Source organism: Dermochelys coriacea, chromosome 2, assembly GCF_009764565.3.
Source record: "Dermochelys coriacea isolate rDerCor1 chromosome 2, rDerCor1.pri.v4, whole genome shotgun sequence".
Lineage (NCBI taxonomy): Eukaryota > Metazoa > Chordata > Testudines > Dermochelyidae > Dermochelys > Dermochelys coriacea.
In genome coordinates, this window is record NC_050069.1 from 155001596 (window position 1) to 155019354 (window position 17759).

Below are 17759 nucleotides of genomic sequence, written 5' to 3' on the forward strand. Positions count from 1 at the left end.
AGCTCTTAGCTAGCTGGCTGGCTGAGGAGCGAGTGAGGGAGAGGCCGGGGGGGGCGGGGAGAAGGCCGCCAGCCTAGCGCGAGGGAGGGGCTGGAGAAGAGAGGAGTCCGGCCACAGCCAGCCAGGGAAGCTTGAGCCCCTTATGGCAACCTCCTGGCTATGGCACCCTGGGCATGGGCCCTGTTTGCCCAGCCCTAAGGCCAGCCCTGTGGGCATGAAATCATCATCCATTAGGAAACTCCAACTAGGAGAGAACACTGCAGTGCATCTCCTCAGCAACACAGGCCATCACACCCATCCTTAGCGGTCTACCTTGGCTTCCCATAAAACGCTAAGCCAAGTTCAAGGTCTCTGTCCTTATCCTGAAAGCACTCAATGGCCAGGGCACAGCATAACTAAAAGATCGCTAAAGCTCCGGAACGAGGACCATTACTCAACTCCTTAGGCACAGCAGGACTTTCTGCAATAAGGTAAAGCTCATCTGTGCAAGAGGCTGAGCTTTCATGGTTTAGACTTCTCTACGAGCTGGTGGCCTGCACATAGCATTGCACGGATAAAAATATACTACTTTCAATACACAGAGCTAAATACTTCCACATTTATCAGAATTCTCTACACAAACCTTAAATTGCTAGAATTTAAGTTTTGACTTTTCAGTATATAGCTTTCACTTATATTAAACAAATGCTTATTTACACGGTGGATAAAGTATAAGGGCTAATAAGGCCATATTCCCATATTGTATTGTTAAACACTGCAAAGTATACACAAGTGTAACCTAATATAGGCATCAGTTCTAGAAATATCACGCTTCATTTGTACAACATAATTGAGTCAGTATGAAACGACAGCTTTGTTAACACCAAGCCACTAATGGTTTTCATGAAACGTTTCAGCTTTCTTCTAGTTCCATCAGGAAGGGCTGGTTCAGCAGAATTCTCTAATCATTGAGCAAGGAAATTGGTGCTCTCAGTACTCCAAGTCCAGAAATATACTTCCCCAGGAACTAAAGATCATCACAAAGCTCACCACTGAGTGCTCCAAGTGCAAGACACTCTTTTTTAATGTGCCTTTTCTGAGGGTTTGTCTACACAAACACTTAGTTTGCAACAAGCCGGAGTGTCAATCTACCCCCCACTAGCCTGCTGCACACTACATGATCGTGTGGACCCTGTTGACAAAGTCATAGAGTTTAAGGTCAAACAGGACCATTAAGATATTCTAGTCTGACCTCGTGTATATCATAGACCACCAACACCACCCAGCACCCACAGACTAAAGTCAACAACCAAAATGAGAGGCAAGTATTAAAACCCACAAGAGATTAGACCATTATGTGCCACAGATAGAGAATGGGGGGACCGAGGTGCACGAGTACTCAAGGCCCCCACAATGGCAGGGAAATAGTTCAAGGAGATATATCCAGATACTTCTGCCAAGTGACTTGCACCCACACACTGAAGACAAATGCAACTGCCCGCCCCTCCCCAAGATCACTGCCAATCTGACCTGGGGGGAAATTCCTTCCTTACTCACATCTGGTGATCAGTTAGACACTGAACATATGAGCAAGAATCAGCCAGCCAAGCATCTGAGAGAGAGAATACTTGGTGCCACCTCACAGCCCTGGCCTACCCCACCCAATGTCCCATCTCCAGCTGTGGCCATCCCTAGTGCTGCAGAGGAAAAAGATTAAAAACCTCTCTCAGAATACATTGGGGGTGATTCTTCCTGACTCCTGCTAGTGACAAGCTGAAACCCTGAAGCATGAGCTTTAGGAACATAAGATATAATTTAGAGCTGTTGAACCTTGCTCCCCACCATCACAAGCAATCTCATCACAAAACTGCATTCATTAATTTGTCCAGCTATCTTAAAACTAATTAAGTTGTTTACCTCCACAACTGCTATTCGGAGCCTGAGCCCAAATGTCACTTAGTGCACTACTAGAAGACGCTCCGATATTACAGTGATGGGGGAGATATTCCCTATATAGAATAGAATCAAAACTAAAAGTATTTTTTTGAAAGAATATACATAATTTTTATCCTTTAAAATATACATTCTCAAAAAATATGTACATTTTAAAGAACAAAAATCTTTTTTTATTGTGGGTTCTACCTCTAAACTAGAAATGACGGAATAGTAAAAAATATAATTCATGAATTAAAAGCATTTGTTTAAAAAAACTTCCAACATTTACAATACTATTAACAATGAATTATTTGTCCAGCTCTCCTCCTGACAATGAGCTCTGAAACCTGTTAAACATCATTGCCTTCAAAGTCAGCTTTCCTGTAGAATTCCTGTCTCAGTTTATAATCTGGAGGGCGAATTTGCAATTACGGAAACATTGGTATATCTAACAATTATATAAAACTATTTTAACATTGCACAATATTTAGCACTTACCAGTATACCACATTTTCCATCGTGAAAGCATTCACAAATTTAATATAAGGAATAAATGGATCATACCTCAGTAGAACCCGTGGTAATAAATAACTTCTTCTGCAAAAGTGAACTTGGGGAAGACCCATCTGTCCTCAAAGGAACATTTGACTTTTGCTGCCAATTAAATTATAAATAAGATGTTACTAAAATAAAAATTCCATGGAAAGTATTAATCATTATGTAATTAAATGTATGAACTATAATTATAGTTTATTCTGAATCAGAGATGAATCCATAGCTCTAGACCTAATCCTTGGCTCAGTTTTATCTGAGTAACGAGTACAAAATCACAGCCTCCTGGGGAAACTGGTTTTAAAGTTCCTCTCTCACAGAAAAACTCAGAGGAGGAGGGGGGAAATGTCAGAAAACTTAGTTTGCAATGTTTCATAGGCAAGCCTCCTTCATTAGAACAAGTCGTTCAAAACCACATGGAAAGAGCAGAGAGCACAGCTCTGAACCTTTACACATCTGATGGATACATGGAGAATTTAGTGCCCAACCTTGTGGATCTTGGAGAAAGTGCAAGGGAACGTTTGCATCCCTCCTTCTGAAAACTTTAGCTCTCACACAAGCCGTGCTATCACTGTCTACCTTTACTGTGCTTGGACACACTACTTTCCTGTCCCTCTGAGAAAAGGAAGAAGCACAAAGGTCTGATCAAAATTTACTGCTGTGTAGATTTCTGCTCTGAAATCCACCAGACCCCCAGGTAGTGCCAGATAGTGCCAGGTAGTGACTGCTCCCCATCACCATTCTTGCTGCCCAAAACCAACCCCTGCAAACCTACACACTGCACCAGGTGAACAAAATGCAGCTGAGGGGGTGCGGAGGCAAAGGAGGCTAAGTTACCTTCACAGCTCCATTGATCCTGGGGTAACAGTGGTCAAATCTGTCTTCAGAACCAATCAGAGAAGCAAAAGGGCTGTTCTAACTTACATCAGCCAGAACAATCCCCAAGGGACCATTCCCTTTGACAGGGAGTGCATCACATTCCAGTTCTCCCCTTCACAGTCCCCAAATGCTCCCTCTTGCCTCCAGCTGGCCTCAACATACTCCCTGTATTGGGGGACCAGAAGGGACTTGGGGAAAACCAGTGTAAGCTGGAGGAATCCTCAGCTACCCCTTTAGGGCAATTTTAAGGTCCCTTTGTGCCACTTTGGCATCACCAAATCACTTTAGTAGGGGTTAGGGATTTGGCCCTTTCTATTAATGGGGGAACTTCAATCAGCATCCAGGGAGGGAGAAACATGGTACAGGGCACCACTCCCTCTCTCTCCACTACTTTAGTCTGCTCCTTTGCTCCCCTCCATAGTATGTAATAGAGGAGAACATGGGGCCATTGTGATTTAGCAGGAACTGATACATTTTTCATTTTTTCTACTCTTTTGAATCAGTGCTTCCCTATCACTAGAGCTGGGCATGGTTCAGACCAGAGGGGAAGAATGAAATAGTTGGTCCAAGTCTCCTGTTTTCACAATTAGTTCCCCTAGTTTTTGAGTGCCTTATCATAGCGAACAGTTTACCATAGTAAACAGTTTGCCAAAGTGAACAGTCAATCCCTTTTGAAATCTTGATAACTTCCTCTTTTGGCCATTTCTGAGTCTTCCGTTTTCTACTGAGATTAAGAATCATACCGTACCATACCATATCAAGAGAGCCTGCTCCAGTTCCCACTGAAGTCAATGGGGATTTTGCCAGTGACTTCAGAGGGAGCAGAATTAGACCTATGGTTTGTAAATACAAATGTATATGTAAGAGAATGCTCTTTAAGATTTTCTGAACTTTCTAATAAATATGAAATTGCCTTTCAAAAATGTTTTAATCTAATTTTGCTATTTGCAACAGTAATGCTAGAAACATACCTGCCATGCATCTTGGTAAAAGAAAAGTAACTTTTTAAGTCCGCTCTCTGCAAAGAATTCTCCTACAAGCTGAAACTAAAACAAAATTATAGTGCTAGTTAATTATAAAATATTCTGAGAAAAATCTGATGTATGGCAATTTAGGAAGCATTTAATACATACAAAATAAGTATTACCTTTTCATCACAAATAACAAAGTCCTCTACTTCCTGTTCATTTAAGCCTATCCCATCTGCTAATCTTAATATCAAATACTTGTGTCTGTCGTCTAACTGAGCTCTTCTCTCCTCCTTGGTGACTTTGGCCTGCTTGGCCAATTCTTTCTTAGCTTCACTGGACAGCACAACATTTTTCTTCCCATTTGGCTAGAAGATAAAAATGTTTTAGAAAATATATTATTTTTCAGCACCCTTTTTTCATTTAAAATTTAAGCAGCATATGCTTAAGCATAAGCAGTTTCAAAAATTCTTTAAACAGGGAGATTTGATGGAAGGTACATTACTTGGCTTAGCGAAATGCTTTTTAACACATTTTTAAAAGCTTTTTAAGTTCTTATTTTACAGTAATACAAATAGTTGCATAGATTGATATCTACAACACTGTACAAGAAAATACCATTAAAAAGTTAAATTAAAAAAAAAGAGAGGAACATCAGTTCTAGGGAACTCACCAAGCCAAAAATATTACACATTATAGGGCCAGTACAATTAAAACTTTTCATCTGCACCCCAGAAATAGAGGTGTATTCAGACCTAAATTCACAATAAAAATGTATGTCAAAACTGGACCTAATCCATAGATGCTGAACCCTGGGAATCCAGCTTCCAAACCTCCAAGTGTTCATTTCTCAGCTTTTGGTCCATGCCCATCTCTACTGTCAGCACTGTGAACTACCATTGCAAGAGTGTTACTCAACAAAAACAAACAAACAAACAGCTCCACAGCAAAATCACCATTATCCTCACTCTCCTTTCTCACTGGAACATGTTTAACTGGGCTTTCAGATGTAGCTCAGAGAAGGACTGTAGTAGAAATGGAAAGAGAAAAGCCCACACAGACAAAGGATTTTTAAACAATCTTCAGATCTGTATAATAAGGAAGAAAGCACATGGTGAAGAAGAAATTTTGGAATAAATAGCAAAACTTTACCAATTTTATAAGAAGAAATATACACCTCATAGAAAAATGAAAAGAAAAGATTCATTCCAATGAGCCAGGTCCTCTGGTTTGCAGGATCCTGTGGCATAAAGCAGTCATACAGCCATCTTAACCACCAACCAGAGCATTCCCTTCATCTGCGTGTGTGGTATTGGGCTGCCTTAGTGGCTCTTACAACTCCCCTCCTCCCTGTTCCCAGTGCAGGAGGTATAGCTGGGGAAAATGGGATGCAGCCACAATGTCTTTCTACTCCAGCAATCTCCAGCTAATGGAACAGCTCTTGGGGTACAGGACATTGAGGCACAAATTAGCATGCTCTTAATTACCTCAGAGATTGGGTTGACCCCCATTTGGTCACTGAATTGGGGAGCATAGATGTGGCCTAAAGCCATCTTTTCCCCTACCCTTTAGTCTTGCACCAGAAAATCTGTCCTGATGTTTCTAAGCATCCTTTCCTACCTCTCAGAAGCATTTCTCTTATCTCTCTGAGCCAAGGACACGGAAGGAAGAGGAGCTAAATAACTAGTTACTGGGCAAATCTATTGTTATGCCTCTAAGAGAGGCATTTTTCTGATCTACACAGAATTCTTCCATTCATGAACCATCTCTATTATCAACGTATCAGCTACGACTTCCATGCCAGTAACAGATTTTGTTGGTTTGTATTACACTATGCCAAGGATGAAAGTTCCAATTGCAGTATCCCTCAAGCCAAATGTCATTCAACAAGAGTCAGAAGACTTGCCACTTGAATGTATAATTATTAGTGATAATGGCTAGGTATAACAGGAGTTTGTATGTTTAATTTAGAGCAGTTAGTGGTGCCATTCTTAAACAGCGCTCTAGATGTCACTGCAGTAAGAGTTTATCATCTCTGTGATTGATAAAATACTGGAAATTCAGTCCCTCCTTGTCTCTTAATATGGTTATTAGTTGACTAATCAAGTATCATTTTATATATATATATATGTAGGTTTTGTTGTTGTTTTTTGACAATTCCACTGCTGTAGGATATTTTAAAATTCTTTTCTGAGTGAGGATTGTGACACAGAAAAGGTATACAGCAGATTAACATTTTTATTCTGATCATGAATGGAAGCAGAATGAGGATACACTCCTCAGCTGAATTATCTGGAATATATTGTAAGCTTCCTTGGCTTTGTTTGTGAAGCACTTAGTGAAGTCTTCCTAGGTTATCTTTAACCTATGAAGACAAAGAAAAGGGGTGAATCAGTGTGTGACACTGAAACCAAATATAAAAATATTGTAACCACAGAAAATAACAGGTCTGCTTCTGCACATGTCATGAGGGCTTCCTAGGAACTGCGGTTCATTCAACTGCAGCAGGTTGAAGGAACTCGGCACCACCCGAAAAGCACTTAGGCCCAGATCCTCAAAGGTATGCAGGTGCCTAATTCCCATTGATTTCAATGAGAATTAAGCACCTAAATATCTTTGAGGATCCAGGCCTTAGCACCTTGCAGGTCTGTACCAAATTTAGCAACTGCATTTTGACAATGAACCCTTCAAGAATAATCTGTAAAAGAAAAGCTTTGATAGTTAAAAGACAAAAGTTAGGTGACCAGATTTTAAAATGAAATCGCTTGCCGAAACAGCAGCAGTTGAAGATGACACTCTTATAGCTGATCCTGGCTCAGTGATCTTCTTCTTAAAGGCACCTCCACGCCTGTGGCCCTTTCCTTCACCATCTACGATAAAGAAATGGCAAGCTATAGTTATTCATATTAACTGACTGTAGATGCAATACAGTGCATCTTTAACACCAGCAATCACAAGTGATGATAGATGCTTTATAGCAACTTTCCTATCTTTGAAAATGAACCAAGGAAAACTCTGGGAATTATAGATCAGCGAGCCCTTCCTTGTACAAGTGAACTGAGGAGTATCTATTTAACAACAGAATAGTACCACAGGCACAATCATTTTGGAGATTTTTTTGTTACATGTTAATTGAAAAAAAATTGTAACACTGCAACATACATCAAACAAATACATGCATATGTATTTGACAGGAAGAATGCAAATCTTTCCCTGAACTAATCCATAGTGCCATTACTGTCTCCTCAAGACCTACCTCTGTGACAGTGTCTCTAAGAAATCAATGCCTTTGGGCTTGATTTTGCTACCCTTACTCAAATTGTACCTTACCCTGTGAGCAGTACTTTTAATTTGGAGTGCAGCGCTCCTCAAGGAAAGTAATGTTTGCAGGAACTGGACTACTTACAATTATTATTAGAAGAAAATTGAAAATGCGTAAATGTATATATTTAATTGTAACCGGTTTCAGAGTAGCAGCCGTGTTCAGTCTGTATTCGCCAAAAAGGAAAAGGAGTACTTGTGGCACCTTAGAGACTAACAAATTTATTAGAGCATAAGCTTTCGTGAGCTGTAGCTCACGAAAGCTTATGCTCTAATAAATTTGTTAGTCTCTAAGGTGCCACAAGTACTCCTTTTCTTAATTGTAACCGTCTCCCACTACTCTTTGTATGTCGTTGTCTTGCAAGCTCGCTGTGGAGGGATTGTGTCTTCATATATGTTTGTACAGCATCTAGAACAATGAAGCCCTGGTCCTGATTGGGCCTTTGGATGCTATCATAATACCAATATTAAATAATAATAAAATCCACTTTGCAGTCATATATATGTTCAGGATATTGAAATATAGCAAGTATGTGCTATCTAGAGCAAGTGGAATACAGTCTTTTTTCCCCAATGGAAAATGTTGACGAAAAATTAAAATTAAAAATTCAGTCAAAAACTAAAAACTTCTGGCTGAAAACCTAACATTATCAGCCTTGCGGCTGAAAATAACATTTTTTATTCAAAATGCCTATATAGTGCCTCATGGGAGTTGTAGTTAATTGAAAACCCCAATTTTCTGTTTCAGTTTTGACAGAAGTTTTTTTGTACCAGTCCTAGAGCTATCTTTAAAAAGCGTACACCGATGTTTCATCAGTATTCTATCTCACTGGTGTGAAAGAATCCTGTACTGTGTGATTCCCAGATAAATAACACAGACAGAACTAAAATCGTTGCCCCTCTAAAAATTAAAGGACTCTGTGAACTTGTTTTTTTTAAGTTGACTATTTTTAAAAAATTCCAGTTTCTGGATAGAGCATCCTTTATTGTTCTGAATGGTCTTTCTATCTCTTATATTAAAAATATGTTTTTCCTGCTCCCTGTTGATGTAATATTCCCATCATGAGGTTGTTTAAGTGCATTTCCTTTAAACACATTATTCAAAATGAAGGAAATCACCAGGTAAACCAGTATCAACAATCCATTTACATGCCTTACCACACAAACACACCACAGACTCCTCAGCCACACAACAAAGTTCCTTTCTTTTCCAAAACACAATTAATCCACAATGCAAATCCTTTCCTCACAGTCACACTAACTCACAACCTTAACATGATAAATTAATAATATCCTACAATATCCTGGACAAACCTTACTGAATTAAGTTTAATACTTTGGGGGTCCATAATATTCAAAATGTAATTGTTCAAGCGTTATTGTGAGATAATATGTAACTGCTCTAGGATGATGTCTGTAAAAGTAATTCTTTCAGTTATCAGTCCTTTGAAGCCACCTTCCTAGAGAGGTTCACATATATTGTTCAAACTGGACTCTCCAGGGACCAACAGACAAAGAGCGGATTTCTGGATAAATAGCCTGGTTTTAAACAGTTTCAGAGCTTTTGATCTGATCCAGCAAATGGACAAGATCTTCATTCTACAGGAGGGGAAGTGTATTCGTAGGGAATGGTTGGAAGGACGGACACTCTGACCAGAGCCTTTGGCCGGGAGGGTAGAGGGTGATCTCCGGTAAGCTTATTACATGGGTAGGAGTTCTTTTACTGTTTTAATATGTTTTCTCTGTAGTGCTTTTACCTTAAAAATAAAATATGCTTGCTTAGGAAAAGCTCTGTGATAACTTATAACTGTGGGCAGTCACGCTGTGTACTGTCACTGAGGAGACAGGCAAACAGACCTGCTCAGGCAGACTCTTCTTTGCTGGGAATAACACAGTGAAGACAAGGAACTGTTCAACCTAGAGATACTCTGGTCAGGAGAGACAGGGACACAGGTCTCCATCCATGAAAAGCAAAGGCCGAGGAGCTGGAAGCCTGAGAGTGGGTGCCTTTGCTGGACCACTGAGGGGAAATACAGGTGCAGTTGCCCTGAGCTTGTGTGTGACTGTGAAGAACTGGATGCATGCATGGTAGGTGGCTGTATGTTGGAATAGACAGGGAGTCTGTTGTGGAATGGAAGAGTCTGTGAGTGTGTCTGGCTATTAGGACATTTGGATGTTGAGGCCCTGAATCAGCACTATATTGTAATGCTGGATGTTGGGAGGCTCCTAGCAAACATGTCTGATCTATGGACAATCAGAAACTACAGTGAAGCTGATGGTCATGCTAGTCACTTCCATTCAGGTGAATGAGGATCGTTAAATGCCCTTTCATTATTGATAGCTAAAACAATGAACGCCGTTGCCAAGGACTAAAGTGAATAGAAACTCAGGTCCAGGATTGATATGGTTGCTGCTGTCCATCAGGGTATGTATAAATAGTGAACCAAAGAGCAGACACAAACAAAGAAAAACAGGAGAAATTCTGGTAATGTGGCTCTTGGGCAGAGTGGTAGCTGGAAAGGCAGCACCTATGGCCATGGGTAGCACGTGAATCGCTGGGTGGGAGAGGCTAGCCATTCCACCCAAGGCCCCGCCCCTTCCACACCCCCTACCAGAGCCCCCCACCAGAGCCGCTAGCTCCCCACACAGCCCCGGGGCACCGGGAGGGCTGGCAGCACGGCTGCAGCCCCCCAGCCCTGGAGCAAAGGGAGAGTGGGTGGCGCGGCCAAAACCCCCACCCAGCCCAGGAGCACAAGGAGGGCGGGTGGCATGGCCCAAGCTGGGGCTACCCCACAGGGAAACTGGACTCCAGCCACAAGTGGGGAAGCAGGCAGAAAGGGAGCCTGGGGCAGAGCATGGGTGAAACCACACCTCGCTATTTGGGGAGGCAGAGCCTCCCCCAGTCTCTGATACCCGCCACCCATGCAAGCTGCAATGTCCAGAATATCTGTAACTGCTCAGGCCAAAGGAGCAACAGTAATAAGGTCACAGTCCTGCATAAGTGCTGAGAACTCTAGCCCTGATCCAGCAAAAACACTCCAGAATGTGCTCACCTTTAAGTGTATGAGTGGTCCCAATGAAAACAATGGATTTACTCAGATGATTAAAGCTAAGCACATGAGTAAGTGCACTGCTGGATCAAGGCTGATTACCTCCGAGTTCAGGACAGATTGCTATATGTATCAATGCTAGCTTGTTGACTTCCTTTGTGGACTATGAACTAAACTCTCCCAGGCAAGGGAGGATGAGACTGAATTGTTCTGACTCTGCCTCCAAACTGTGGAGGAACATTAGGAAAACTGCACCGCAGCAGAAATGCCTGGGGAGAAAAGGACTATTTTGGTGTGAAGGTTTTTGTTTCAAATTTTATTTGAGAGGCTTCACAGCCAGTCAGGACAAAGCAAGATGGAAATAATTAAAAAGGGCTAGCTGGGAGAAGCAGACTCAAGGTCACAGCCTGCTATGCTTCCACAGCAATATTAATAATATCCATTAAAGAACCTACCAATACCTCCTAAATACATTTTAAAATTAAGCTGGAAAGCTGTTAGACCCTGGAATTTCACCACTTTTCATACTTGCTTTTGCCTCTAAGACTCCTCTGTTATTTCTTCATCTAAATTTTCATGATCAATCTCACATATTTTTGGCAAGCCTCCTACTTCCAGTTATGTTTTAATAACTTCAGCATATGGAATAACTTTGGAATATGAAAGTTACTATGATTACAATGGAAAACACACATATTTCACTAGGACGTGTAACTTCCTCTTGCTGATCATTTTAACCGGTGAGACTGCTTTTGAACCCCTTCAAGTTCATGAACCAACAACTTGTCACATGTATTTTCTTTCTCATAGAAATTCTGTTATATATACCTTAGAGATTTTCAGTAATGTTTATCATCAGCATATTCAATTTCCCCATAGTATTAGTTATCTGTCAACATTTTTCTAATCGTAGTTCTATGAATCTGTTGCTACCTATTTTTGTTGAGCTCTTTCCTCTTTTGCTCTAGTTATTAGATAACTCCTAAATATTGCTTTTCCAGTCTCCTAAAGAAGCCCTCGCCTTATTGTCTTTGAAAGTACTGAACAATATTGTCATGGATCCACAGGATCAGTGCTATGGCCCCAGCTTTGGAACAGTCTCTGGGAGGACCCCTTCCGCATGCCAGACTCCCTAGGGGTCTCACTCTTTATCCAGGATAAGCCACGCAACTTCACTGCTTCGTTAAGCTGGACCTCTGGGTCTTCAGCACCCCTGCTTCACACCATGAGCTAGAAGAGTATCAAAAGTTACCTACTACAGGACAGGCCCAACAAAGAAAATAACAGAACGCCACTAGCCATCACCTTCAGCCCCCAACTAAAACCTCTCCAACGCATCATCAAGGATCTACAACCTATCCTGAAGGACAACCCATCACTCTCACAGATCTTGGGAGACAGGCTAGTCCTTGCTTACAGACAGACCCCCAACCTGAAGCAAATATGCACCAGCAACCACACACCACACAACAAAAACACTGACCCAGGAATCTATCCTTGCAACAAAGCCCGTTGCCAACTCTGTCCACATATCTATTCAGGGGACACCATCGTAGGGCCTAATCACATCAGCCACACTATCAGAGGCTCGTTCACCTGCGCATCTACCAATGTGATATATGCCATCATGTGCCAGCAATGCCTCTCTGCCATGTACATTGGTCAAACTGGACAGTCTCTACGTAAAAGAATAAATGGACACAAATCAGACGTCAAGAATTATAACATTCAAAAACCAGTCGGAGAACACTTCAGTCTCTCCGGTCACTCGATTACAGACCTGAGAGTGGCTATCCTTCAACAAAAAACTTCAAAAACAGACTCCAACGAGAGACTGCTGAATTGGAATTAATTTGCAAACTGGATACAATTAACTTAGCTTGAATAGAGACTGGGAGTGGATGGGTCATTACACAAAGTAAAACTATTTCCCCAGGTTATTTCTCCCCCTCACTGTTCCTCAGACGTTCTTGTTAACTGCTGGGAATGGCCCACTTTGATTATCACCACAAAAGGTTTTCCTCCTTGCCCGCCCTTTCTGCTGGTAATAGCTCATCTTAAGTGATCACTCTCCTTACAGTGGTGTGTATGATAAAACCCATTGTTTCATGTTCTCTGTGTGTGTATATAAATCTCCCCACTGTATTTTCCACTGAATGCATCCGATGAAGTGAGCTGTAGCTCACGAAAGCTTATGCTCAAATAAATTTGTTAGTCTCTAAGGTGCCACAAATACTCCTTTTCTTTTTACCATGAGCTTTGTAATTCTGAGCCTTTGTTAATTTAGGCCCTATCTTCCCTATAGGTGTAGGAGCCTGTCTTAAAGTGAAAAATTCTATTGAATAGTGAGTTTCTTTTTTTGTTCCTAGAAAACCATTTCCCAGATAGTGTCAATATAAAGCATTTCCCATTATTTCCTCTCCTACCTTTGTTGATAGTGATGAGAGGCGGACTGAGCTCATTGTCAGACTTGGCGACAGCTAAGGCCTCTCTTGGTTCTTGGACTGCTTCTTGCTGTGCAGATTCAGGGGTAGCAGGGCTGAGCTCACCTCCTCCCCCTGATTCAATCACGCATCCCCCTGCCTCCTCCATCTGCAGCAGCACACAAAGTAACCTAAGACAATGAGATAGAAGATGACTGACAGCTGGACAGTGAAGTTCAAAAACTGTCCTTGTAACGTTAAAAGAAAGGTGCACATTTACTACACCTTCAAGTTTTTTCCATTTATAGCATCCAACACTACAGAACAGGGGACTTTTGACTAGCAGTAAAAAAAAAAACACTGATCCAATTGCTTTCCATCTCAGGATTTTGCAAATTTAGTTAAAATGGGACTTACATTCAAATTACATACATACATAGTTTTGCAAAACTACTCCAGCTGGTGGTTTGCAAAACAATAAAAGCCCTTCTCTATTTGTCCTTAAGACAACTATCCTGAGAGTTTTTATGATTGTCTCTATCATTATCCCTTGCTCAGATTTGCAATTATTGGAGTTAGAAACTCACCCTTTTGGGGAGAGTGTATGCTCCTACTGTAAGCTCTGTTGCAGGTTCTGCAGAGAAGCCTGGAGCACAGGGAGTTGGGAGACTTGTTTGCTCTCTCAGCAGGTTTTTGAGTTAGCTGTCTTCCCCCGGCACTCTGAATTCCTCAGCTGCTACAGCAATTCTTGCAAACCAAGCCAGAACTCCAGAGCCCTGGAGACACCTCATCTCTCCCTATTCCCCACTGTGCCTGCTGAGGTTTTCATTTCATTATTGGCCATCAGTCTTTTTAAAAATTTAATTTTCTCTGTAAGAGAAGGGAAACCTCCAGACAAACAGCTCCCTTGAGCCTCCCCACTTGCTAATGTGCTGTTGCTATGGAGCATATGTATACACAGTGGAATTGTACACTGACTCATGGGAGGGCATAGTTAGCTGTATCCCAGCAATGAAGTATTTCTTCTTAAAAACAACCTCCCAGAGAGCTGGAAATTCTTTGTATTCTCTTCAGGTTATATTATGCAATTGCCTGTGCTCTGTACACAAAGTAAAACTATTTCCCCATGTTTATTCCCCCCACTGTTCCTCAGACGTTCTTATCAACTGCTAGAACTGGCACACCTTGATTATCACTATAAAAAGTCCCCCCGACCCCGCTCTCCTGCTGGTAATAGCTCTCCTTAAGTGATCACTCTCTTGTTACAGTGTGTATGGTAACACCCATTGTTTCATGTTCTCTATGTATATAAATCTCCCCACTGTATTTTCCACTGAATGCATCCGATGAAGTGAGCTGTAGCTCACGAAAACTTATGCTCAAATAAATTTCTTAGTCTCTATGGTGCCACAAGTACTCCTTTTCTTTTTGAGAATACAGACTAACATGGCTGCTACTCTGAAACCTATCATTTAGCAATTACTTTCATTTGGCATTTCTCCATCTCTCTCTGCCGGGGCAAGGCTATTTAGAAATGAATATGAAATACATTCTATTGCTTTTCTATTTGTGTTGCTGCTGTAACTGACAATATCTAACACTTGTAATTTGTTTTAAATGTATTACCTGTAACCCCTCTGCAAGGTGGTGTCCGCAGGACAAGGGCTGGGTTCAGAATCTTCTCGGGGCTCTCAACATAGCAAAACAGAAATGGCTCAAGCCTTCACCCAGTAACATGGGAAAACTAAATACCACCCCTAAGTGCCTCGAAGAGGCAACACTTCCCCACTCGCAAGCACTGAGTCTGCATATCACAAAAGAAAACTTTTATTAAAAGGGAAAGGGAACCCAGCATTAATTTGGGAAAACACCGCAACAATTCAAAAGCATGTAAACTATAAGTAAACACCCACCCCACAGCACATTGGGCAATGTCCTTTTCCTCAGTTACCCACCTCTGGTGTGAAAGTCCAATGGACAAATGTTCCTTTAACATGCCACTCCCCTTTCCCTCCGCTGCACTCCTCTCATGGTTGGTTGTCTGTGTCATGCTGTCTGCAGCGGCTCACAAGCAAGAATACCAAACTCAGGACAGACTATTAAGAAGCAGGGTAGACACCCCAAACTGGTGGTGTGTCCTAAAATTAGATTCACCAAGGCAGTAACAAATGTGAACTCCTGGATCACTATAACAGGCTTACCATGGAGTTACAGACAGTCCTCATAGACCAGTGGTTTTCAAACTTTGTTTCTGGGAACCAGGTTGAAGAAAATTGTTGATGCCCGCGACCCAATGGAACCGGGGATGAGGGATTTGGGGTGTGGGAGGGGCTCAGGGCTGGGGCAGAAAGTTGGTGTGCGGGGGTGAGGGCTGCAGAGCGGGGCCGGGAATGAGGGGTTCAGGGTGTGGGAGGGAGCTCTGGGCTGGGGCAGGGGTTTGGGGTGCAGGAAGGGGTCAGGGCTCTGGGCTGGGGGTGTAGGCTCTGGAGTGGGGCAGGGGATGAGGGGTTTGGGTGCAGGAAGGGGTTTCAGGTATGGGGGAGCTCAGGGCTGGGGCAGGGGATTGGGGCACGGGGTTGGGGTGCGGACTTACCTTTGACGGCTCCCAGTCAGCAGCGCAGCTGGGGTGCAGAGGCAGGCTTCCTGCCTCTCCTGGCACTGCAGACCATGCTGCACCCCGGAAACGACCAGCAGCAGGTCCTGCTCCTAGGTGGAAGCGCGCAAGCTTGCCGTAGCTGGGCAGCACCACCGACGGGACTTTTAACGTCCCGGTTGGCAGTGCTAACCAGAGTGACCCAGTGCCTGACATATCGCAACCCAGTACTGGGTCATAACCCAAAGTTTGAAAAACGCTGCCTTAGACTCTCCAGTCTATCTTGCCACCCAGACAAATTGGACTTAGTGATAAATGGTCACTCACACCAAAAATCTTACAATATTCAGGTTGCTTCCAGTCCCAAGAGACCAGTCACTTACCCAAAGGTCAATTGGTACCCTAGATCTTACACCGAAGACAATGCCCATAACCAATCCTGTAATAAACTACATAAAGATTTATTAACTAGAGAAAAGAAATTAGAGTTATTTACAGGTTAAAGCAAGCAGACATATACGCACAACTGAGATATCTAAATCGTAAGAGTGACAGAGTTGTCATGATCTGTCAATTCAAAGTGGACTCGGGGTAACCCCTGGGGATCTCTGCTCAGTTTAGAATCTCTGGGCCTGTCAGAATTTAAACAACAAAGAGAGATGGAAAACTTTCCTGTCACTTTGTTTTATTTCCTTCATTCAGCTTCCAAATCCACAGGACATGCTTCCTTGCACGTAGCATTTCCATTAACCAGTCCTTTGTATTGTGATGTTCCTTGATGGTCAATCCAATTTTGATAATCCGTCTGAATGGGCAGAAGAGACAATTCTCTTGCCTGAGTTTGCAAGTTCAGAGCAAACATTTTCAAAGTTATAAAGCAAAATTTACGTATTTTCTTATAGCATGGAATACCAACATTACAAGTGAGATTAATGCATGAAGCAATTTACAAGCATTTCATAGCATTTGAACACTTCATACAGTCTTATAATATATTAACCTATTTTGAGCAAAACTAACATATAGGTAACCTGGTCTGATCTCCAGCTATGAGTTTTTTAGTTCTTAGCTAATTTCTTCAGCCTGGGCAAGAGCTAGCACTTGGTTCGTCAGCATCACAGTTTGAGGTCACAGAAGTCCCAGAATTCAGTGATGCATTTACATGGGTTCCCTTCTCACCCCTGAAAACTGAGCAAAGCCTCTACTGCTGCCACTGCCAGCAGCCACTGCCACAGTTGGCCACTGGCGGCCGCCTCTGCCACTGCTCAGTGCTGCTGCTCTCTCTGATGCTGTTTGCTGCTATCTCTGCCACCGCTTGCCACTGTTATCTCTGCCACTGCTTACTGCCACCTCTGCAATGCCGAGTTCTGAGGTTCTGCCACTTAGCCCAGTTCTTAGTGATTTCAGCTCGATTTCACTGGGTAATGGGGAACTTCACTGCTACTCCAGCCTCTGCATGGTCTCTCACTGCAACACTCCCTGTATAATTTGAGCCGGGGTTCTGGAAGCATAAACCCTGAAAATAGCCATTTTTAAAAAAGTTTCTAGGTGCCTTTTTTTTTTCTGCCCAGAGCTAGAATCATAAAGTCATAGAACTGGAAGGGACTTTGAGAGGTCATCTAGTCCAAACCCCTGCACTCATATTACAAATCATATTATTGATGTGGTGCAAGGTCTATGACTGTTGAGTTTTCCCCAAGATAGCGCATGGCACATACTAAGTCTTTGGGGGACCCAAATTGAGAACAGTATTTAAGAAAATGTACATTTTTACACTGCCCATGCACGAGTACTGAAAAATGGCTAGAATGTTTCCAACCTGGCCATTTTATGCACTTTAAACTCAACTCTTGTAAGTGCTCTAAAATCCAAACAGTTACTCAGATTGCTTTAAATTTGGTATCCCTCATTGAAACATGAGGCAGTCCAAAGTTGAGACCAAGGGGTTTCAGGCCATCCCCCCAAAATTGTTCTCTTCTGCTGCCTTGTACTGTTAAACTGAGATTAATGACTGGATGAATCACAGACCTCGTGCTGACTGTGAATTCACCCTTCAATT

General features: G+C 42.3%; 1 protein-coding gene across 1 annotated transcript in view; it reads right to left on the minus strand.

Annotated features, from left to right (window-relative positions):
- The window catches only part of LOC119851672 (dynein axonemal heavy chain 5-like), a 270620-nt gene extending 256600 nt beyond the window's left edge, over nt 1-14020 (minus strand). Inside the window, exons 1-6 of the mRNA XM_043508515.1 lie at nt 13695-14020; nt 13111-13276; nt 7083-7183; nt 4493-4681; nt 4317-4391; nt 2479-2568 (exon numbers count right to left, since the gene is read on the minus strand). Coding sequence (XP_043364450.1) covers nt 2479-2568; nt 4317-4391; nt 4493-4681; nt 7083-7183; nt 13111-13276 — 621 coding nt within the window. The 5' untranslated portion in view covers nt 13695-14020. The remainder of the gene's footprint in view (nt 1-2478; nt 2569-4316; nt 4392-4492; nt 4682-7082; nt 7184-13110; nt 13277-13694) is intronic.
- Between the last annotated feature and the right edge of the window lie 3739 nt (nt 14021-17759).